The following is a 23221-nucleotide window of genomic DNA, read 5'->3' as shown; positions in this document are numbered from 1 at the left end:
TTGTAAATTTGAACCAATTGCACCACTGCAAGCTATGCACTGCACATTGTACAATAACAATGGTCATGTGGGTTGTTTCCTTTCGCTCGAGCATGAACATCGCCAAGGCAAGTTTATGTAACGCATCTTAGAAACAGGTCTGGGATAGATCTCCGCTGGCATATAGTCTCTGTGTTCATGGCGCCTTGATAGATTCATACTCACTGCCAATTTTAGCAATCTTGTAATCGACAAACATATTTCTGAATTCTGCTGCTGATGACATCACTTACTATCGATCAGCTATACTGGCAGGGTAATAAAAGTCAGATGTTGCAGCCTTTGTTTATTTTCGATAACTCAGTGTTAACTGATGTGAAACTACATTGCACGCTGTATATCTGATTGTGATTATACTTGTGGCCTGATATGAGGACATTTTGGTCAAATGATTGTCTAGTATCTTATTGAGCATTTTAAGTTGTACATTCAGAAAAAAAAGATAAGTGTATTCAATCAGTAAAATAAGCGTGCTCATCCAATAACAACAACAGCAATAATAATAATAATAATAATAATAATAATAATAATAATAATAATAATAATAGTTTTTTAAGAGTGACCTGTTTTGCCATATGTTCTTAAATTAGATATGCATGATGAGAGAACAGTAATTTGCTGAATTTGCCCCAGATTCAGCTGTTCTGGGCAGCACAATGCTCTGAGAGCCAATGGCTTCTGTCATCAGCGATCTGACTCAACACATAAATTGTATGACCTACAAATAAGTTTTCTGCGCAAGAACTGATTATCTCATTATCTCATGCAATAAAAGCAACCTTTCACATGAGTGCGAGCAGTGTAAAAGGTTACTTTCCATCAGGGAGAGTGGAAAGTGTAGTCTATTAACATGTAAGTACATTTCCACATTTAGGAGAAATGGTTACTGGAAGAGGAATGATGTTTGTGAAATATCAGTACATTAGATCAGAGGCCCTTTTTGGGCCTACACCACAATACTCTGTATTTTTTTTTTTTAATTAGAATTCTGTCGTCATTCAAACTGAAATTAAATCAGTTAGAATGGAAAATCTACCTCAAGCTTATACCTCTTAGTCTTTTGTTTGGCAGTTAGAATATGTGTTATTCTCAATCCTTCAGAGTTCCCCCACAGTTGACATGCAGCAGAAATGGCCCATACTTGAATTCAAGAGAGCACCTCTGTCATAACAGCCCTTCCAGGGAAATATATACACTTCTTTCCCTCTGTCTGAGCTGACACTGAGAATGTCCGCAGTCATTTTTCATTTGGAAGTCATTTTTCATTTGGAATAAATATGCCACTGACAGCTAGAACATAAGGGTTCCACATATTCTAGCTCTATCTCTGCCGTGAACTATGCCTTCAAGATTCAAGAACTTTATTGTCATTGTGTAAGCACAACAAAATTGCAGTTGTGTCATCCTCAACTGGTGCATTCTAAATGTATTGTGTAGATCGGTGTTTCTCAAGGACTTTATGCCATGCACAGTTTTGTATCTGACTTACACTAACCCACCTGTTTTAACCGATCAGTTAAGTGTTGGGTCGTTTGAATCAGAAATGCCAAAGTTTGTGTATGTGTCTGCGCGTGTGGGTGGTTGGGTGGGTGTGTGGGTGGGTGAGTGGGGGAGGGGCAGTGGGTACCTGAAGACTGGGTCAGACATCATGTATACTACTCTTGGGAAGCTGTAGTGCACATGATGCCTGACTCTTTGTACACTGTTTACATGTTTTTATGGTGCATTGTTACACCCAGTAGCGTCCACAGGCCGGACGGATATAATACATTGTTATAAATGGGATGAGGTTGGGGACAGTGGTGGGCAGTGGTGGTGCCCGACGTACAGACACACAAAGCGGTGACTTGAACACGCTGAGGCTGGAACAGGACGGGTGATGTAATCGCTTCTGCAGGCGTTGAGCGGGGGGTGAACAGGGGGCATCTCTGAAAGACTGGGCGTTGTGGTCGCTTGGCAAGGCCCCATTTCAGCGCAGATACCAGAGCAAGGCACTGCTCTGGAGGATGGGCAGGCCCTGAGCAGATGGGTACTCTCCATGCCCAGGCACTACCACAGTACCCATCCAAGCGACGCCCTCAACAACGCACACCTTTGCTCCCTTCCTGTTTAACACTTATGTCATCGCTAATTTCGTTTTGTTTAAATTTGTCATCTTTATCGTATGTCCGTATTGTTTTCGAGTATAAAAAGTGTCCTTTTTGCTGTGGCACGTGATTCGGTTAAAAATAGATGGTTCGAAATAGGGCAATGTTATGTAAAATCAGTCATCTGTGCAATGCAAGTCCAGAAGGCAAATATATGGAAGCATGTACTCATCCACTCACAGATTTGTCTCTTGAGATCTGTCCTCATGCTAAGAGCTCTCTCGTTCTCTCTACCCCCACCTCCCTCTCTCTGTTTCACTCTGTAATTAACAAAAATAGGCAAAAACAATTCATGCCTTAGAGAATGACAGATGTTTGACATATTCATTTTTTTTCCATGTCAAAATCAGTATGTTAATGAGGTCTCGTCTAATAATGTTACATTTTAATGTGTCATACATACATGGAACATGAATTACTATCTAAACTGGTGGCTAAAACATACTATACCAGCAGAGAAACTTATGGCAGGACAGTCACTCTGTTTTACACTGGGTTTTCTCAGTAGTAATACATTCATTCTGTCACATTTGAGTGGAACTGTTAATTTATTAGTGGAACTGCAACTTTAACTATATCTTTTAAATTCAGGAGTTGAAGTGCTTGTGGCTCCTGATTTTCCACACTTTTATATTTCTTGTTTGTTACATAATTGAAAACTTTTAGCACACAACTTCTTGTGTTGGATATGCCACTGTTATTTCAAGATTCCTTCATCTTTGGTTAGTGCTGTTGGTTTTCTCAGAGCCAAAAGGATGACAGTAAATAGAAGTAAATAAAAAATATTTGCTAAACTTGCATACTTACAAACGTCAAGTTCATACTTGCAGGGGCACTCTTGAGGTCTGAATAAACTAACTTGTTCAAACACATGCTTCAACAAGACCTTCAACATTATACAGAACAGATGCACTGTTAGGCACTCGTTAGTCATGAACAGTGGGCAAGTATCTCCCTGGTTTTAGTTAGGAAGTGGAAGTGAGATGAACCAATGTCAAATCATATTTCAGATATCTTCTATTTCGTGAGAGAACTGTTAAAGCTATGCCACATTTTTTATTTTCACCTCAACCTCTTTTTTTTGATAAATTGGACGGATTTTAGCAATAAAATACATTTTAATAAATTCACAGAGTAAAATAACTAGCATCTAATTTAATTTATCAGGCTTCTAAATGATCCTTACTGCAACCGTGATAGTCTGCGATGTCACTGTGTGTGTATGTGTGTGTGTGTGTGTGTGTGTTTAGGACAACAGACACAGCTGACACATCGTCAGACAATGGGCCTATAGTTTATGCTGAGCTGAATGGCATTATTTATTGTCATTAACAAACGTTTGTCTCTTCGTAGAATGAAAAGTAAAATACTGAGCTCTTCAATAGGGACATCTTCAAGTGGATTTTGAGGATCTACTGTTAGATTGACTGTATTTAGAGAGTCCTCTTTTAGCCCATTGTAAGTATTGTGCCATATACAATAAAACAAAAATCTAACAGTTGGTACCACCCATATAATGCGGTGTGTGTGTGTGTGTGTGTGTGTGTGTGAGGAGGGTGTTCTTGATGAGTTAAGCAGCCATGACATTACAAGAGGAACCCAGTGTTTCTGTGGCTTTGGGATGTTAACTTTCCATTCATGCTGAACCGCTGTTAGCTAAGGTTTAGCTGCTGTTTCACGCATCTTGGCCAGGCTAATCACCCAGACAGACTATTGACATAGCAGAGGAAAGCTTGGTGTGTTGGCAAAAATGACAAGCTATGTCAGAGACTTCATGGTGTTGTTCTTTTACCATGGCAACCTTGGGCCTTTGAGGCTATGCTTATGATGCTTGTCCATTATGGGAGCCACCGGAAGGTGAGTGCTGTGTTGTCAGTGGTTCAAAGTTTAAATGTTTAATGTTTCTAATTGATTCATGTTTAAAATGTGATGGAAGCTGTTTGTAAGCTAGATAATCAATACTTGAGTCCTGTTATCCTGAATGCGTGTAAATATGGATGCATAAGTTCATTTAACATTTCATCGCTGCCCTAAAATATGCTCTTTTAAACTGACCCTCAAAACTGTTTTCAGATGCCTCTCAGATTACGCAAGAAAAAACACTACCAGGGTTCTGTTGTGGTCAGAGGAATGACATGTTGTGATCAGAAGAATGACAATGAGAATCATTTATTTTCAAATGTACAGTTTTGGCTTTTAAGCACATCTGAATGAATGTGAAGGCATATAAAAGACACGAATTGCAACAGACACACGGGGAAAAAAAATGCTGTTCAAATTACAAGTTCGATGAATCTTTTTTATCCATTCAACTGGGGAGATGTGTATACTTTGCACACAGATAAAACTGAGTCCTCAAGTGCACTGGAGAAGACTGGGGTATGTACCCAGATTCCAAGAGAGTTGATTGCATTTTAGTAATCTTAGAGTAATAGCTCAACAAGGCAAAACCCTGTGGGATTTGGTCATGTGAACTCTTCCTGCAGAAATCTGGTATCCTCGTAAATGTTGCCTTCAAAGGTGTACAACACAGGCTTTGCCTAAAGTTAACAGCGACGCTATTTTAAATAAGAGATAACCATAAACATGACATAATGAGGTATGACAGAATATGAAAGTGAAAGTGATGGTGCAAGTATGAGGGTTAGCATAGACAGCTTGACAAGGACGAGAAAACTCTTAAGATCTCGTTTTATCCTCATTTGTTTTTTGTCTCATTAACACTGTCAGACCAACAGGAATTTAGATGTAGCTTGTCTTTTTATTCTCTTTCAGCTGCATCAGAAGAAAAAGAGAATCACCCAACACTAGCAAAGTGGATACCAAGACAGAGCAGTGGAGAGGCACCACAAAGCCTAGGTAAGACTGGCACTCGGTGCTTTTGATTTTAGCGTGTCATTATCCTGGTTTATTTCACAACACAAAACAGGAGTGAATGTTGTAATACTCATCCTTTAAGAAGCCTACAATGCTTCCATCTTGCCGTTGATTCAAATGCGATAAGCACACTTTCATATAAAATGGTCAGTCATAAAGGTTCTGAGAGAATTTGGGAATATAGGTCCAGCAGTATGGCTGTGGGAAATACCTTGATATGAATATAATGAAGTTTTGCACACTCTTATCAGGCAGACCAGAGGTCTGTCTGCTGCTTGCTAGAACCTTGGCTGGCTGTGTGCTGAATTCCCTACATGTCTATTAATAAATGCTCAGCTCAGGTCTCGAGCGCTTACAACATCTGCCCATTCACAGTCAACTCACTCACTAAAGAAGATAAATAGTCTCGCTGCTCTTCCACACATGGCAAACTTTGGCAGATCGTTTGAGTCGAGCTAATAAGTGTGGTATGAAACATAAGGCTAAACTAAGCACAGCACAAAAAGTGTTTCAGTCTCAGAGGATCACAGAATCAGTGCGAACTGGAAATCCTGCTCTGTTTTCTCTAGGCATTAGAATGTGCTGATCCGTAAACCACACACTTCCGAGACATGGTGATGAATTCTCTTTGTGTCAGTTTTAGCAGTTTACTTGGACTCAGTCATCACTTTTTACACATCTCTTGAAGATGACGTTGAGAACATTATGCTATGCTGTTTTCTCTAAAAACACTTCATCCACTGAATAGAGTAAAATGCTCAGTGCAGGGTTATTGCAGCCTAATAACACTGGCACCACAATGTTGTGTGTATCGTTACAGTGACATGGAGGAGTTTAAAGTTCAGACAGCAAAGCACCCCGCTCCTAACCACGCTCCAATGCGACCACATAGTGACCAGTCCAAAGACAGGGCATCCAAGCGGCTCTCGTCCGAATCTAACGGCACCAGCGAGGGAGGGGCCGGAGCTGCCACACCCGTAGAGGTAACAGCCCTGGAAGAAGCGTTCCGCAGGTTCGCCATCCACGGCGACACACGGGCCACTGGGAAGGAAATGCACGGCAAGAACTGGTCCAAGCTCTGTAAAGACTGCGGCGTCATCGACGGCAAGGCGATTACGCTCACAGACGTGGACATTGTCTTCTCCAAAGTCAAGTATGACAGCATCTCTACCATGGTGATTTAAACAACATATGATTCAGTATGGGCGTCTGTGCACCGGGGGTTTTCAATGCGTGTATGAGGCAAGCTAGGAGACAGTTCGCTCTTTCACAGGACAGATCGGGGCTTCCATTCAGGGACCGGTTCAAATGGCACAGTAGCGTGTTAAGAGGCTGTCAGACAATGGTTTTAGCTATTTTTCATGTGTTTGTCCCTCAAGATGTGATGAAAGGGTAATGTTCCTCAGTAAAGGAGCAGATTCATGTAGAATCACGACCAGATCTCACAGAGATGTAGGCCCATGATTGCCCACTCTTACTCACTATGATGTCTGCAGGCCAGATGGAGTCATCGCCATCACTGCACGCTTAGGCTGAAATTTTAATGACAGTACATCACCATAGCAAATTCCCAACAAACACCTTATTTAGTAGCGCAGTTTACCGGGACAGGGAACTTCATTTTTAATAAGATTTAAAAAAAAAACAAAAAAAAAAAACTGCCTGTTTATTCGAGACGGTCCACGCCTTGTCGTTTGTTATGTGGCATTTACGTTGATCAGAACGTGGGTCGCGTCTGATCTTCACTGGGGCCACAGTGAAGCGATTTGTTTCACCCTGGCTGAGCCCTGAGAATAAAGATTATTCTGCTAGACAGCGTCAGAACAGCAAGGCCAGAAAAGACAGCACGTGCAAATACTGGGTCATCTGCTGGGAAGCTTGGAAGGCACATATGTCTAATGTGCGTAGCTCCCCTAGTGAATGATTTTACAGACTGTGGGTCCATTGCATTGTAGTACAGTATTCAGCATGCATTAATTCTCTCCATTCATACATGGCTGTGCTTGGCTATCCTCAGTTATTCTGCTTGTTTGCCAGCCAAGGCACTGTACAGTAAAATCCTAACAAAGCGTGTGGTGTGTGTATGTACGGAGCTGGCTGAGTGTAGCATGAGTATTGTCGTGGGGGGAAGGGTAACGCTGGTGTCATAAGAGGTTTTTTTTTTTTTTTTTTCTCTAGGCAGGGTCGAAAAAGCCAAGCATGCAGATCTAACCTTTCTTTTAATCATGGCTGAAGCTTCACATCAGCATGTAAGAGATTAAACGTGCTCGTGTACAATGTAGGTCCTAATGAAGCTCCATGAAGCTCCACAGTCCCTCAGGGTCGTTACCATGGTACTCCAGCATAACACAGACGGATAATTTATGGATTTTTTTCTTTTTTAATGTTTAATTCCAGGTTTCCTATATATCTTCAAAAGAAATGTCCTTAGATGTGTTGAAGTTTTACACATTACTCAACTTATAATGGCTTTGCTCACACGATTACGCTGACTTGTCTCAGACAATGAGAAATATTAAAAAGACTATACATATGCATTCTTAACAATGCAACCCAATGGTTATTAGAGAATACAGAAGACTTACTTGTCGTTTAGCATTTTAGTCATATAAAGATATTTTGCATGCTCCTGCAAAAGAGACAAGCACACCAGCTGGGAATAGCAGAATTTCACATCTGACATTAGACAGCATGGAACAGTCAGAGTGGAATGGTGCTCTGAAGTGTTTAACATTAACGGATCACCCAAACAAAACTGGTCACCAAAGAAGTCAAATTCATAATAAACCCAAAGAGACTGTTTACTGAGGCTTGTTGCTATGACAGCAGGAGACTCCAGGCTTTATGGACTGTTGTTTAGGTGATTTATCACCACAGCAATGGTTGTTTGTATTTGTGTTACTATGCACATTTTACCATGGAAATGAAAGTTGGTACAGTTAGATTAAACAGACTTGTGCCCTTTGTAATGTGCAAATATGGCTAAAGAAGGAACCTGGGGCTGACTGAAGGAATAACGGTAAAGCTGCTAGAAAAATGCAGATGTGAGCTAATGCTAATCTACACAAAGAAAGTCTATTTTTGCATAGGATTGAATGATATTAAATCTTCGTGTAATGTCTTTTTTGTTTTTTTTATATTTGTTGGTTCAATTTCTTATGAGGCAACTGTTTGTTTCTGGTGTAATCCAAGATATCAGGAGTAACTTTAAGTCATTTCCCAGTGTATCTGCAGGTGTTGCCTTTCACCCCTTATTACAAGTGCCTGTTCACTAAGAGCTGTTAAACGGTGAATGTTTCAGTAATGCTTGTACTCAGATAGCTGTCTATAACGGTGGGGCCCTCTGGTCTGATATGTTTGTTTTATCGCATATGGCTCTGTTTATGTGCGATCTTTTCTCCTTGGAAACACTCGGCACAGATGAGAAGCAAATTCTTCCTGAAGAGGACCATTATCTGAGCAGTCACAACAAAAACTTGAGGGCGGCTACTTATTTTATGCATGTCTCCCTCACATTATTCTATCAGTGAGATCACAAAAATAACTGATTTGCAGTTATGAGTATTAAGCTCTAAGTCTTTCTTTCTCAGGCACCGTAGGGAAATTTGATTAGTGCTATGTGAATTGCAAAGTGATTTTACTATACCATACTATAAATGATCATTTTCTTCCCCTTTTGTGTCTTATTTGTATTTTAGGAACAAATCCAGTCGTACCATCACATTCAACCAGTTCAAGGAGGCCCTTGGAGAGCTAGCTAGGAAGCGTTTTAAAGATAAAACTGGCGAGGCAGCAGCAGAAGAAGTTTTCAAGATGATAGAGGGGAAATCGCCCGTCATATCTGGAGTAACGGTAATTTTCGGTTCCGGAAGAACAGACAGTTCGGATTTTAGTCCTGCAGTCCATAAGCAAACACCTTCTAATACATAAAGAGTTTTTAATGGATGTGTTGTGGGATGTCTCTCGTTTTTAACTGTCTTTTTTTCTGCCTCTCGTCAGAGGGCTGTGGCCTCCCCAACAGTGTCCCGTTTGACTGACACCACCAAGTTCACAGGCTCCCACAAGGAACGATTTGATGAGACGGGTCGTGGGAAGGGTAAGGCAGGGCGGGTGGACATGGTGGACACATCCGGATACGTCTCTGGATACAAACACGCAGGGTCATATGAGAAAAAAGTTCACCAAAAACCGCAGCCAAAAGCCATGTGAGATTTACTGTCCTGACAAAGAAACAAAACAGAAGACAACTTTCTCCTTAGGAAAAAACAAAAAAGCACAAAAAGATATGACTTTGACAGTATTTTTGTTTGTTTGTTTGTTTGTTTCATTCTCTCTTTTTTTGGTGACTGAAATACATTTTTGAATTCCTACTTCTATGCTGTTTGAAAACTGGAACACTGTTTACATCAATACAAACACATCACCAGCTGGTACATTCCCGAGAAATCGCACAGTTCTGCCAAGCTCTTAGATGAACCAACAAGATCTCTGAGATTAAAATATATCAAGTTTCATTATGCAATAGAATCTTAAAGTAATTACCATTAGGTTGGATAACATTGCCAAGATACAAATATTTAAAAAAAAAAAAGAAAAAAAAAGAGGCATCACATTGCTAACACATAGCACTTTTTGTTGTTTATGTTTTGTTTTGGGGTTTTTTTTTTTTTTTGGTTTGTTTTTTTAAAGACAGGAAAGCACTTTTGGACTTTTTTTATTTTTTGCTTAAGTGGATGTTAATTTCGCAAGTATTTCAGAATTACTTGAGCTTTTTTCCCTCTACCAGTTAAATGTTAACTGACTTATCTAAATCTCCAGATAATTTTTTTTTAAATAACGTTTTTTATTTAAATGTTTATTATCAGCACTATATACACGTGTACCTGAGTTTGTTATGCATCTTTCTTTGCTGTTAAGTTGTTGCCACAGGTCTCCCATTTTCATAGATGACAGCTTAGCTGCCGGTCTTTTCATATAAGCACTGTTAAACTTCAAAATCCACAAATGAATTGACGTTACATTGAAAAATTCCATTCTAAAATTAGATCACTCTTGTGTGCACCACACAACTTGATATTAAGGAAAATCAAACACAAATCCAAGGTGAATTGAAACTACTACTTTGGCACGCAGAGATAAGATGAAATGTGTCGAATACGATTGTATTTATAGTTTATTGGTTTATTGCTGTTTTTATCCAGCTGTCTAGAGTATTTTAGAGTATTAAAGTATGTATTTCTAAAACTATGGCTTATTCGTATACAGAAACACTGGCTGCATCTGTGTATTTATTGTACATTGTGCATTCATGGTGTAACATCAAAAAGACTCAGCCTGTTCTGAAATGAGAGACTTGGCAAAGGATACCCACAATGTTTGACCACGATTTAGAGCAAGTTTGTTTTGAGTCATTATAATTAGCGTTGGTGCTCTTATGACTAGAACAAACATCAGCTTCAGTTATGGTAGAGCACAGAACAAACCACTGAGGCTAATATCTGACAGTTACAGCTGTGTGCAGAGGGACTGCTGAGGCCAACAATGTGCTTTTAAGTGTAATTTGGCATATATATATATATATATATATATATATAAAACTGCATTCTTGTAGTGATTTCTTGTAACAAATGAGTCTGATACTATATTACTGAAATCTAATATTACTTTTACTGTTGAAAGTGAAGATTTTATAATCCTCTCTACAGAAAAAAACTCATTTATGAATCAAGTACCGAGCATAGATAGTTTAGTGAGCATAACAGCTCTGTAATAAGTTTCAGATAGGTACTGAATATTGATTTAACTTCTTACAGTTTATGTTAAGGCACTATGCTATGTTTTAGCATGTGTAGCTTGTCAGACTAAGAAACAATGTTTACAGTAAAAGTGTTTCGCCAAATAATATGCACTAACTAAAAAGTAATATATTGTGATTATGTACGCCCTTTTTAATTTCGTTGTGTTGAGAGTTCTTTGTAATGCATCACTACATGAATTAAGACAAAAACAAAAACAGATGAAATAAACTATTATGAAAAGAAAAAAAAGTTAAACAGGTAAAGCAGGTAAAAAAACAACCTTTATTGGTACAAAAATGATATTTTGTGGAAACTGTAAAATGAGGAAAGCACATAAAAGCATATTCTTATACAAAACATCTATTTTTCAGACATAGTGACATAATGCTCCTTTCTTTAATGTAATGCAAGTCTGTAGATTTTCTGCTTAGAAAGTGATTCATATTTATAATACCAAACCACCAATTAGTGTAACTGTTGTTGTGTTTAATATATGATTTGATGTCTTGTGTGCTTCATGCCAAATACTGTAAACCTTATGTTTGGAAGAACAATGTATTTTGTATTTTTCAGATAACTTTTTTAAATGTTCTCTTGTGCCCTGATGCATGTTATGTGGTCATGGTAACGTTCTGGCGACTTAAATGTGTCCGAGTTTTGTAGCATCGTTGAGAATAATAAAATGAAATCCTGACCTGGAAAAAACACCTGAATCTCATTTATTTTTTATCTATGCACCCCCAACTGCTCTCAGGCAACGATACCATATCGAATATGATCCTTAAATTTGACATTCTTTTATAAACATAACCCTAACAGAGCAATACAGTTAATAAAACTTCTAGCGACAGATCTTTAGCCTGGTGTGTGTGTGTGTGTGTGTGTGTTTGAGACGTCAGACACACAGGACATGTGAAGCTAGGTCTCAAGCGGACTAGGACAAGTCTGCAGGTTCTCTCAACTGAGTAAATGTAAACATAATTTTTTTATTATATTTGTGCAAAATCATGTATTACACCACAGATAAACCTTTCCAAGACACTGAACTTTTCATTTGAACTTTTCATGGTAAAAAACAAAAGAACTGTGAAAATGTATTGTATTGAAAATTGACTAAAACTAATAAATTAATGACAAAATGAACAGTTTATGAGCACAATGTCTGACAATGTACTAAACTAGCATTAAGACTTTTGATGGCTTTGGTGGGGGAGAGTGTCCATTAAATAAATATTTTACAAATATCATCCTTTACAGGTCCGTGACGGCAATCAGCATGAACTCATTTTGGGTTTAATAGTGAAGTTGAAGCAGCCTGTTACCATGCCACTGTAATCAGACACTGTCCTCATGTCAATGTTGAAGCTTCTCTGTCTCTGCTTTATGATGTGCCTTGGTCTCCTTCAGTTCCTGCAGTAACCGTGTGTTAGTGGCCATCAGGGACCTGAGAGAATCACCACAGACCATCACCATGACCAAACACCAAATAATCTGGCAAAATGTCACATTGCCATGAACTGTATCCACTATTACCAATTCAATTACTGATAGTTTGCTGGGAAGAGGACTGCGGCTTTGGCCTGCCAGGAGTTCTCTGACTAATCTGCGGTCTGTTCAGAGGAGTCTACTTTGACTGACATAAGTGACAAGAATCATGACTCCAGACAGGTGGCTCCACTTACGTAATGGTGTTTAAACACTCAAGTGGCCCATTAGGAACACTCACAGCTCTCAGTCATGTAGCAGACTAAAACACTGTGAATGGGTCACAAAAGCTACAAAGTGTGGAAAAAAAAAGAAGACATACACACATGCTAACACTCACAACCATTTAAAAAAAAAAGGATACCTAAAAACACTTTGAGATAAAACACAAACACCATGCTCATGTGAAAGGAGCTTTTCCTTTGACTTACTTGTGGCTTTCTTGCAGCATGTCTGCAAGTTCTTTCACTCTCTGTCCCTCCTGAACTCTGTCCTTCTGCTCTGCCAGCTTTTTCTGCAACACATTACCCTCAGACCGTCCCCCTGAGAGAATACAACCATATTATCACATCAGCAACTGAAAAGTGGTTTTACATCCATGTCATTTTTCCACTTAATTCAGAAACACCAGGAAAAAAAAAAGAAATTCCTGAATCCTAACACATAGCTTTCCCATAAAAAATACAGACAGATCACCTTTTTAAAACAAACAAACAAAAAAACAAACCATTGTCTTTGGAGTTGGGTATTTTCTTCATCCTAGAGGACAGAAGTTTTTCCTCTAATCTGATGAGTTGTTTCTGTAAGGACACGTTGTCTTCCAACACACTCTTAAACTGCTGATTAAGCTTTTCCTGTAAAACAGAGGACAACTTCAATGACATTTAACATTTGGAGGATGACATTCATTTTGGTGAAACTGGTGTGTGTGTGTGTGTGTGTGTGTGAGAGAGAGACACTATATGAGTTAGCAGGCTAAAGGGGTGAAATAAGACACTGGAGAGAGTTTAACGTGTTTAAAATTTTCTGTTGATAAGTGATAAACTTACAATGGAGACATGAGCCTCTTCAAGTCTTGTTGAGAGACTCTGAATCTCTGTTTTATATTCCTTCTCTTGTAGCTCTGTTTGAGTATTTAATGCTTCAATCTTCTCTCTCAGAGTCTGGACCTCTTCTTCTCCACTCAAAATGTCTTGTTCCATCATTAAAATGATCTGAACAGTGTTCACTGGAGACACAGGAACAAATGATGGAGAGTAAGAATGATAATCATGTCTAAATGAATCCTTCTCACACAAGCCAAATGGATCTCATGACATCTTAAAAACCAGGTCTGGAGACACTGAACACTCACTGAGCAGACTCTTATGAGGATGTTTCTCTCTTGGCTCGGAGCAGTACTCATTCACCACACCGAGGAGTAGCTCCATGGGCCTTTTGTAGCTGCCCTGAAAAGTTAACTTTTCAACATTAACCAAGGTTTCAATCCAATGTATGTTCTACGTTTTACCATTCTAATCCAGGGCTCTGTGAGGGACATATGAGAGCCTAATGCAATGTACATGCTGTGGGACAACCACACAGAGCAACTTTGCGATAAATAGTATAAGTAAGAGTCATGCTGTTCACCTTCGGTAATCTTAGTTTGCTTTTGCTGTCTGTCGACGAGGAGTCTCTCTCTGACTTTCCTTTATCCCGAGGGCTTCTGGGAGACAGCTGCATTTGATATGCAGCATTTGACAGGCAGCTCTTTGAAGAAGTAGCTGTCTGATCATCTTCTTGAATAATGCAAAAAAAAAAACAAAAAAAAACCCCCCACATTAAGAGAATTTCTTTTAACTGTTCTGAAAACTTCCCACGCAAGAGCTTTAACTGAACATATAGGCATTTTAATACGACAGTGTCTTAATCCTGCACGCCACCTTTTTCATTAGACCTTTTCACACTGGGGTGCGGCGTGAAATTGCTTTGTCCTCGCACCATACTGAGCCGATGGGACTTCTTTGAGAATCTTTGAATCAGAGATGCAGAGAAGTTCCCCTCCATGCCGACAAAAGTAACTCTGGGTCCATCACCTTCTGTTGAAGAAAAAAAGACTTTCTGAAGAGTGCACCAGGAATGAATCTGTACTAATTTTTGTTTTCAATCTAAAAATGCAAATTATGCCAGCATAAAGACATTAAACTAAAGCACTTGTAATTAATTCTACATGGAAAGAAAACAATGAAAAATGGATCTGTTGAAAGGAGTCATTCATAATGGGCAAAACCGCCCTAATTCTACGTTAATGTTTGATTATACAGGGGTCTGTGAGGCAAATGTCTCCCCCTAGTGGATAAACAGGATGCTACACTTACCATCTTTCTTCCCTTGGTTTCTGAGAATGGATTTAGCAGAGTCCTTAATGGGTGAAATAAACAGATCAACAATAGGTCCAATCACTAGTCTGATCTGCAGCAAATACAGTTATGAATATGTTTTGGTACATACAAAAATTCACCTGATTGTGTGAGGAGGTTACAATCTCAGGATTATAATCATTGAGTAAATTAATTATCTCTGCGGAGCTTTCTAGAGAAGGAAAATCCATAATGACATATATGAAACATTACAGCAATTACAGAAACACGGAACCTAACAAACAAAATCACTAAAAAAAAAAAAAAAAAGTTATAGAAACAAATTAAATAATCAGCTGAACACTGATATTAAAAAATGTAAAGATATTGATGACACTGGCTTGTGTCACAGCTCACCCTGTTCATGATGCAGATATGTTTGAGCAGAGGTAGAATGACCAGGCATTTTTTTAGGCAAGTCTGTGTTGGCCACGTGGTTTAGAGCAGTCTCCTCATTACCGTCTAGCACTGAGAGTTTCTTTATCATTCTGTTCACTAAAGCCATCCTGCGTTCACTACTCCTGCAAACCACACACACACGTGTAAGACATCCAGAGAAAGAGACAGAGCGACCCCCACACAGTTTCAAAGTGCTGCACATTCAACTTTTGTTTTCATCGTAATTGGTTTTGCATCGTGTTTAGCAATACCTGCAGGCTTTGTAGGCTGTAGATGAATGAGATTCCTCACTAGACTCAGACACTGCCTCAGAGGAGAAAAACATAAGAGCAGCTCTTCTCTCTCTGTCTCTTACTGGACAACCATCTGAAGCCAAACGAAAAACACTTTTAGATAGATAGACAGATAGATAGATAGATGCTAATATCACATATATATGAGGGGAGACATGAGAGACACTGTAGAGTGCACTGGACCACGGGTACACTGGGAGACAACATTATTAGACTAAAAGATGGTCATATGTACCAAGTTTACGAAGTTTAGACAGGCCGTGGATTAAGTACAGTCGGTAATCTGGATCTCTCGTTACAACAGGGTTCAGTCTTAAATCCAGTTCCGTCAGGTTCTGCAGTTTATGTAAGACAAGGACGTTCTTAAGGGATGGTATTCTGTTGTAGTATAAATTTAGGCTTTCAAGCAGTTTCAGATGCTCAAGTCCCTGTAAAGTAAGAAGGGGTATAAGCAAAATTTCAACGCGTTTTAATAGCAATCTAAAAAGCAAATGGCATCATGATAATTACTTTATGAATGGAAAAATAGTCGGTTTATAACATTCACCTCAAGAGAAACCAGCGCATTATACGAGAGATCCAAGGTCTTCAGTCGAACGAAATTTTTCAAAGAAATTCCTAAATGACTAATTTTCCCTTCGTAGGTCCCTGGTAGGAACAGCGATCTTACATCCGCTGCAACATGGATAATAATCAATTAAACAAATATTGTCTTACAAAGACGGCTGTACCGCGATCTCGACAATATATTGGTGAGTTAAGAAAACGTTTACAAAATCACTTTGTTAATGAAATATCATTGAAGGACAAAGGATCTAGGTGTAGATGGAGGACAGAACAGGACAGGAGGGACAAGATGTAGCCCACTACACAACGGAACTATAGCAACGTTTACTAACTTAGCTAAGGATGGGTAGCTGGTTGACTTCACAAATAATTATTAACGCATGCTAATACTGGCTGTGTACTACACATTTGCATTTGTGGTGTAAATAACTACAAATAACTCGTATCTGTAAACAATACACTATACTTTAAACTGTAAGCAATTTTCAAATCGCCGATAACGCTTTTACCGAGACAGTTGTGCTGGAGACGTAGCTTTTCTCTGATCCATTGCTCTGTTATGGTTACACAGCTTGCCGCCATAGTTTCAAAACCTTATGTGACACTGAGCATGTGCAGTAACTCAATGTTGTTCATGCGCCTCCCCGCTGTAAACAGTGGTGTGTTTCAAAAGAACGCGACGCAAAATTTACGAGCGACGCAAATGCACGAAACGTCTCAGCATGCCTTCTTCTCTGTGCTTGCGTTCCCGTGGACTTGTGAAACGTCATCAGTCACAGCCTACTGTTTCAATTCAAAGTTCGCACCTCGCCAAGTACAGATCAAATACCCGGAAGTATCCTCGATTCGTGGGTTTTTATCAAGGATGCATCAGGAGATGACTTGTGTGTAAATGCATTTTACACAAAGTAGAGGCAATGGCGACAGAGGAACTACCACATAACTGTAAGTTTCGTATTATGACTGCTGTTCTGTCACCAAATGTAGTTTTTAAGATTTTTCAGACGAGAAAATAATCTTTTATATTTCGAATATGGGTCGATAAATATAGCACCTCCCTTAAATGTTAGGAGATGTGACATCTGCAAGCGGACCAAAGTAGCTCTAGCCAGAAGCCCATCAGCTGTGATGTCAGTAAATAAGAACGCCGCTGTTCCAAATGCAGAGTGCACGTCGTCGGGAGTCCGTGGACTCCCGAGCTGAACTTGCTAGGTCCGAACTCCCAAGAACGGGAGTCTGTACTCGATGTACTCTGTGTTGAGAAACGGCCAAATGTAGATAAAATACCCGGAAGTTTTCTCAATTCGCGGGCTTTGTTTTATTAAGGATGCATCAGGAGGTCACTTGTGTGTACTTGGGCAACGCGATAGGAAAAACATGTAACTGTACGTTTCGTATTATGATTGCTGTTCTGTCACCAGATGTATTTTTTAAGAATGTTTCGAATATGGGTAGATAAATGTAGCAATGTACCCCTTGAAAGTCCTAAATGTTCGGAGATGTGACATGAGCTAGCGAACCAAGCTAGCCAGCAGCCCTCGTCAGCTACGTTGAGTGTCCGCGGTAATCCCTGGACAATAGTCTAGATAAACCCCTAGTTTATTTCCCGCGGGCTCTGATGTCTGTAATTTTAAAGAAGATATCGTTTTGGACGAGACTGGTAGTCTATGTCAACATTTTAATGTTTCATGCAAATCAGATTGGGGTTTAGGTTCACAAAGGTATATATTATTGTATTAATGTAGCTAAAACTTTTCCAATTGTGTAATCGTCTTCATTCTTAAGTGTACGTGACTGTAAGTGTGCACCAGAAAAACTTACCTATATAAGCAGTGTGACATTTTAAATTAATATTAAAAGTAAATACATATCTCTTTATCCAGGGACAAACGAGGAAACCCAGTCGCTCATTGAGTGGCGTGCTGCCAATGACAAACTTTTCACTGGCAAGCGAAACTCATCAAAAAATGGATGGGAGTGAGTATGATTTTGAATGATTGTGTCAGTGCCTGAAAGTGTGTTTGTGTGGGGCAGAGTGAAGGTCAGATTTGTGCATCTCCCATAATGATCAATACCTTATTGAACTGTTAAAGTGTTACAACGTCTTAGACTGTGCCATAAAATGAAAAAAAAAACCCCAAAAACAATCTTATCTAATACCTGACACTTTTATTTTGTCCAGAATCTTCGTGGCCGCTTCTGGCCTGGACATTACTGCCAAGCAGGCCAGAAAGAAGTGGAATAACTTAAAGGACAAATATAAGGTAATCCGCCTGTGTCTCCACTTTGTACAACACAATGAGCTTAAGAAGCAGGACTGTGAATATGTTCAGCAACCCACATTATAGTAACTGAAACCCATTTTCAGGAGCTTAGGAACCCAGCCACGGGCAAGGGAGTAGAAGCTGGTAGTGTGACTACTGCCACCTGGCAGTGGTATAACATGATGGATGCTGCACTCCAGGGGCAGCATGTCATCAGTCCGCCCCGGGTCATTGCAGCTAACCTGACTGCCGCTACAGGTTCAGCTCGAGCAAAAATTTCATCTGCCGAAAGCCAGTCACTTTCAAGTATAGCTAAAAGCTACGCCCCTGTTACGGAAATCTCTTCAGTCAAGATGGAGGACAACCTGATCGTGGCAGTGTGCTCTTTGCCCAAATTGTATAATACCACATCAACAGCCCACCAGGACAAAGAGAGGGCATGGCGGAAGGTCGGCAAGACAGTTGGAGAGCCTGGTAAGTGTTTTGTTAAGAGAATAATGTTTATTTAAAATGGAATTTGATTAACGCTATAGCTTGCTAGTGGTTTTGTACTGTTGCTAGCTTTTCCAACAGTATAGTTCGCATTAAATTAATCACATTAAATAAATTCATAAACACATTAATTCTTTTGTAATCATGAAACACGTATGTAGTTAACCATACTCCTAGGTCACCATTTACTGCACTATTATGCATCATGCTAATAATGCCTCAAGAGCTAGGTAACTAGCTTGCTGAAACATCATCAATACTTGGCTGCAGTGATTTGTGAGCTATCATAGAGCAGTGTTTCTCAGACTTTTTGGTGTCGGCACCCCCTTTACATGAAACACTCAGGGTTACGTGCCAAATGTGTGGGCAGCCGTGGCCTAAAGGTTAGAGAACCGAATTTGTGACCAGCGGGTTGCCGGTTTGATTCCCAGGACCAACATCCACGGCTGTGTGTGCGAGCAAGGCACTTAACCCCAACGCTCCCTGGGCGCAAGGAATGCTGCTCCTGCGTCTGTTGTTTGTGTTCACTGCTGGTGTGTTGGATGGGTTAAATGCAGAGGACAAATTCACTGTTCACAGTGTGTGTGTGATCACGGAGATTTACAATTTATGAAATACGACGTATTGTTTTTCAAATATATTTTTTGCGGATCCCAGTTTGAGAAACACCGTCATAGACCATGTAAAACTAAATTTGGGAGCAGGTAGCCTATGCCTGACAGCCACTATTGTTGGAAAACTTAACTGTGTCTTTAACTGTATGTATCTGTCTATTTATCAAACTCTGATAATCTTTTGCTGTGTTAAAGTAAATACAATTGAAAAGTATGTAAGGTATACATCACAGTATTGCATTGAACTATGCTTTCTCTTTGATATCAGTAGTTACTCACTTTTGCTTCCTTTCTGCTTGTATTTGATATTTCAAAAAAAAAAAAAGTAAATTTTTAAGTCAGATTTAGTCCATCTGTCAGTTTAAGCTGTTACGTCCATTTAGTCTTCTCAGAGGATGTCTGTTGCAAGCATATTTTAAAGAGAGGAGAAAGGAGCTTGACGTCAGAAGTGGCTCAGCTACAGGCTCAGGGAAGAAATGGAAGTATGCTGGTGTCTTGTCCTTCCTCGACCCCTTTGTCCAGCTACGGGAAACCAGTGGCAACATGGACAGAGGGGTTGTGGAAGGACAGGCCCAGTCAGCAGGGCAAGGGTCAGGGCAGGAGCCAACATGCAGTGGGGAGGCAGAGGCAGGCGTAACTTAAAGCAGGGAGTCAGAGAGAGGAAGTTGGTTGTGAAGAAAGACATAGCTTAAGATACTCACCTTCAGGTTATTCATTTAGTACATGTGTTAGTTAGTACATGTGAAAGGACCATTATGAACGGTTTGCTCTTTTAGGAAATATGCTCCGACATAAGAATTTGTACTCACCTGATTGCTTGTAAACTCTGTCATTTCCCACAGAAAGTGACTCTGGTGCACCTGACCTTATTGAGCAGAAGGAGGAGGAGGAGGAGGAGGAGGAGGAGGAGGAGGAGGAGCCTGCCCCAAAAGCACCACGTAGGGCAACCAGAAGGAGGAAGACAACCAGTATCTCTGTTTTTGAACAGCAACTCCTGGCTGCCCTTCAAAGACCAGCTGAGGCCACCCCTGTCCCTCTCAGTGAGGACGAACTGTTTTTTAAAAGTCTCCTTCCATCCATGGAAAAGCTGACCCCTGAAAAAAGGGCAGAGGTCCGGTTAAAGATTCATCAGATTGTGTACGAGGCATTGTACAATTAGGCCACCCCCTATTAAATTTGTTCTCGTTCAACTTACCAGGCACTCCAACTGTCTTACTGACCTTCACCCATGCCACTCTCCTTTAACTTGTCCTGGTAGCCTGTTAATGTGGTATCATACAGTGTTAAAACTCAAATATTTTATTTTAATGTCATTTTTTTAATCTGAAAATTTGATAAAACACATGGATAAATTGGATATGAAAAAATAAAAACAACATATTTTCAAAGAGAGAATGTTCTCTGCGCAGTTCTAATAATTTAATTGTTTCTTTTGTCACTACTTTTTATTACATTTTTATTTTTAATGTAAGACCTGAAGGACACACTGACTGAGTGACTTGAATTAACTGCTGTCTCTGCAGGCGCTGTTGAGAAAAGAGGGAAGAGCAAAGCATGGGTCAGTTTCAATGAAGTGATACAAACTGTGGTTTGATTTTTGTGGGCAGAGCTGGAATTTTGCTTTTTTTTTTATGTTGGTATGTGGGTCGCTCTTAAAAGAGCTGTTTGGATGATGTAGTTGTGCTCCACACCATGTCTTGCCAGGGAACTGCATCTTCAGTGGAGAGATATGAGGTGAAGGTTTCCCTTACTTGAATGGCCTGTCACTCTGCGTTGTTGGTAGCAATTCTAAACTTATAATTGTTATATGCAAATAAGAATAATTTTACATGTGTCGATACCCACCGGAGACAGTAGTTGGCAGTGGTGGACAGTACGAAGTAATGAAGTACCCTTTTCAACTATCTATACTTCAAGTATTTCCATTTGGGCTGACTTTTTACTTTAACTCTACTACATTGTAAAGCAAAATATCTTACTTTCGACTCCACTACATTATGCAACATGTCTTTCCTTCTTACTTATGAGTTTAAAAAAAAAAAAAAAAACAATTGTCGAAACTGAAGTGCAGCAAGCACACCAATCAGGGTACATTGCACGCTCTAGTTGGCTAATTGGCTTTGACCTGTCGCACCTAGCCTATTAGATGTAGCTAGCTAGTACAAGAACAGTGCAACAAAAAAGCCCAAAAGCCTAAAATTGATCGCCTGGAAAAATGACAGAAAGTTCTGAATCTAACTCGCCTATAGAAGTCGGCTCACTTCAACACCTATGGTCTTATTTGAATGAATGTTTTGAAGTAGTGAAACAGAAGAAAGACTCCTTCATTTGCAAATGCCTGGTCTGCCTGCCTACACACAATTTCTTCCTTCAAGAATTCCTCCTCAAATTTGAGGAAACACGTAGAGGTAAGCCCATTTTTATGCTAACATGTCATTAATGGGTAATCTAATGTTAGCTTGCAGCCTTGAAATCTTTCATTGTGTGTGTGGTTACAATAATCCGTCATTACCATGATTATGTCGTGTGCATAGCTAGTTAGTTAACAAAGTAATTGGTAACTCTAGAGCAGCAACGCAATACGACAACAGCAACTGCAAACCTTTGGTGGATGCCCTCTAAGAAGGACTGCAGAAGTGCTTTGGTGACATGCTTACCGAACTAGAGTTCACAACTACTGCAATCTTTGTGCCTAAATTCAAAACATCCTGGACAAAGGATGAAAACATTCTCAAACTAGGTAAGACTGTTTCAGTCATCCAGTTTTGTTTTTGACAAGTGACATTACTTAAAGATTTGGGGGAACTGAACCAAACCATTTTAAAAGGATATCTTACTCAAACGATTATATCATGGAATTCATATAAAGTTGTTTAGTGGTTAGTTTCAAATGCACTTTGGAAATACACAGGGCAATACTGTTCTTTTAAAATTCTAATCTGGAGAAATGGTTATCAGTGTGATTGCAAAAAGTTTGAACAGATTCTGGTCTGGACTGTATCAAGGACCATGTGCAAGATGTCGTCAAATGATGGCTCCAGCACCTCTGATGAAGAGGACTTCTATGCAAACATGAAAGATACTCATGGTTAGGAAAATATCAGGCAGTTAGATGGCTACCTCACCTGCAAAGTTGATCATAAGGAAATTCTAAAGTCCTTCCCAGCAGTGTGCAAGTTGTCTCTGAGGGTGAATACTGCGTTACCCGCTTCAGCTGTTTGTGCAGGGCTTTTCAGCACAGCAGGACTTATTTTCAGTCCCAGGAGAACAAGAATGGACTCAAACAACGTTGAGAATCAGCGCCTCCTCAAGCTGAACAAAAGATTCTGCAGCTTTGCTTAGATCATGAGTTCAATACTATATTAGAAGTTGTGTTGTGGGGAAATCTCAATTTGCTCCAAAATACCCTAAAACTGATTTATCATGCACACATTCACCTAGACACACCTGCACGTACACACACACATACACATATACACACCTGCATGCATATGCACGCAGACACTCCTGTCTGCACACACACATATACACAGACACACCTGCACGTGCACATACATACACAGACACCAGGGGTGGAAACGATACACTCAGGTCACAAGACAAGATGATCCTCCATACAGGGTTCACAACACGATACAGTCTCGATACTCTTTTTATCAAATGTAATCAGACTAAATGGGTAGCCCAGTATTACTATCTACACTGAAATGTAACAAATCCCAACGGACAAAACTTGCTTTTAAGGTAGTTTTAATGGCAGAAAACAGGGATTTTACACCATTCCTGTGAGGTTGTGTGATGTGCTTAGCTATACTTGTTGCATTAGAAGATGTTTAAGGTAAAATTA

General features: G+C 39.7%; 3 protein-coding genes across 3 annotated transcripts in view; 2 read left to right on the top strand and 1 right to left on the bottom strand.

Annotated features, from left to right (window-relative positions):
- Nucleotides 1-5887: 5887 nt before the first annotated feature.
- tppp (tubulin polymerization promoting protein) lies at nucleotides 5888-9272 on the top strand. The gene is made up of 3 exons (XM_030782618.1): nucleotides 5888-6216; nucleotides 8762-8915; nucleotides 9063-9272. The coding sequence occupies exons 1-3, from the start codon at nucleotides 5888-5890 to the stop codon at nucleotides 9270-9272; spliced, it is 693 nt and encodes a 230-aa protein (XP_030638478.1).
- Nucleotides 9273-12214: 2942 nt separating this feature from the next.
- Nucleotides 12215-16589, bottom strand: cep72 (centrosomal protein 72). Its single transcript, XM_030783193.1, has 11 exons — nucleotides 16514-16589; nucleotides 15985-16112; nucleotides 15673-15865; nucleotides 15396-15510; nucleotides 15103-15266; nucleotides 14847-14917; nucleotides 13701-13794; nucleotides 13396-13574; nucleotides 13074-13200; nucleotides 12778-12889; nucleotides 12215-12305 (listed from the first exon to the last, which is right to left on the bottom strand). Exons 1-11 carry the CDS (start codon nucleotides 16584-16586, stop codon nucleotides 12215-12217), a joined length of 1347 nt encoding a protein of 448 aa, XP_030639053.1. The 5' UTR covers nucleotides 16587-16589.
- Nucleotides 16590-16862: 273 nt separating this feature from the next.
- spire1b (spire-type actin nucleation factor 1b) overlaps nucleotides 16863-23221 on the top strand; it is a 32131-nt gene continuing 25772 nt past the window's right edge. Inside the window, exons 1-5 of the mRNA XM_030783192.1 lie at nucleotides 16863-16949; nucleotides 17888-17981; nucleotides 18187-18268; nucleotides 18373-18742; nucleotides 20217-20292. Coding sequence (XP_030639052.1) covers nucleotides 16922-16949; nucleotides 17888-17981; nucleotides 18187-18268; nucleotides 18373-18742; nucleotides 20217-20292 — 650 coding nt within the window. The 5' untranslated portion in view covers nucleotides 16863-16921. The remainder of the gene's footprint in view (nucleotides 16950-17887; nucleotides 17982-18186; nucleotides 18269-18372; nucleotides 18743-20216; nucleotides 20293-23221) is intronic.

This window comes from Chanos chanos, chromosome 8 (genome assembly GCF_902362185.1).
Source record: "Chanos chanos chromosome 8, fChaCha1.1, whole genome shotgun sequence".
In the NCBI taxonomy this organism is placed as follows: domain Eukaryota; kingdom Metazoa; phylum Chordata; class Actinopteri; order Gonorynchiformes; family Chanidae; genus Chanos; species Chanos chanos.
The sequence above is the reverse complement of the archived record's forward strand: the minus strand, read 5'-3'. Positions and strand labels throughout refer to the sequence as shown.

Excerpts from the sequence above, each read along its gene's own strand:
- tppp (XM_030782618.1), top strand. The coding sequence starts at position 5,888 with ATGGAGGAGTTTAAAGTTCAGACAGCAAAGCACCCCGCTCCTAACCAC. Across the intron at positions 6,217-8,761 it reads ATTGTCTTCTCCAAAGTCAA|GAACAAATCCAGTCGTACCA; the intron begins GTATGACAGCAT and ends TTTGTATTTTAG. Across the intron at positions 8,916-9,062 it reads CCGTCATATCTGGAGTAACG|AGGGCTGTGGCCTCCCCAAC; the intron begins GTAATTTTCGGT and ends GCCTCTCGTCAG.
- cep72 (XM_030783193.1), bottom strand. The coding sequence starts at position 16,586 with ATGGCGGCAAGCTGTGTAACCATAACAGAGCAATGGATCAGAGAAAAG. Across the intron at positions 13,575-13,700 it reads TCCTCATAAGAGTCTGCTCA|TGAACACTGTTCAGATCATT; the intron begins GTGAGTGTTCAG and ends CTGTGTCTCCAG. Across the intron at positions 13,201-13,395 it reads AAGAGGCTCATGTCTCCATT|GAAAAGCTTAATCAGCAGTT; the intron begins GTAAGTTTATCA and ends TCTGTTTTACAG.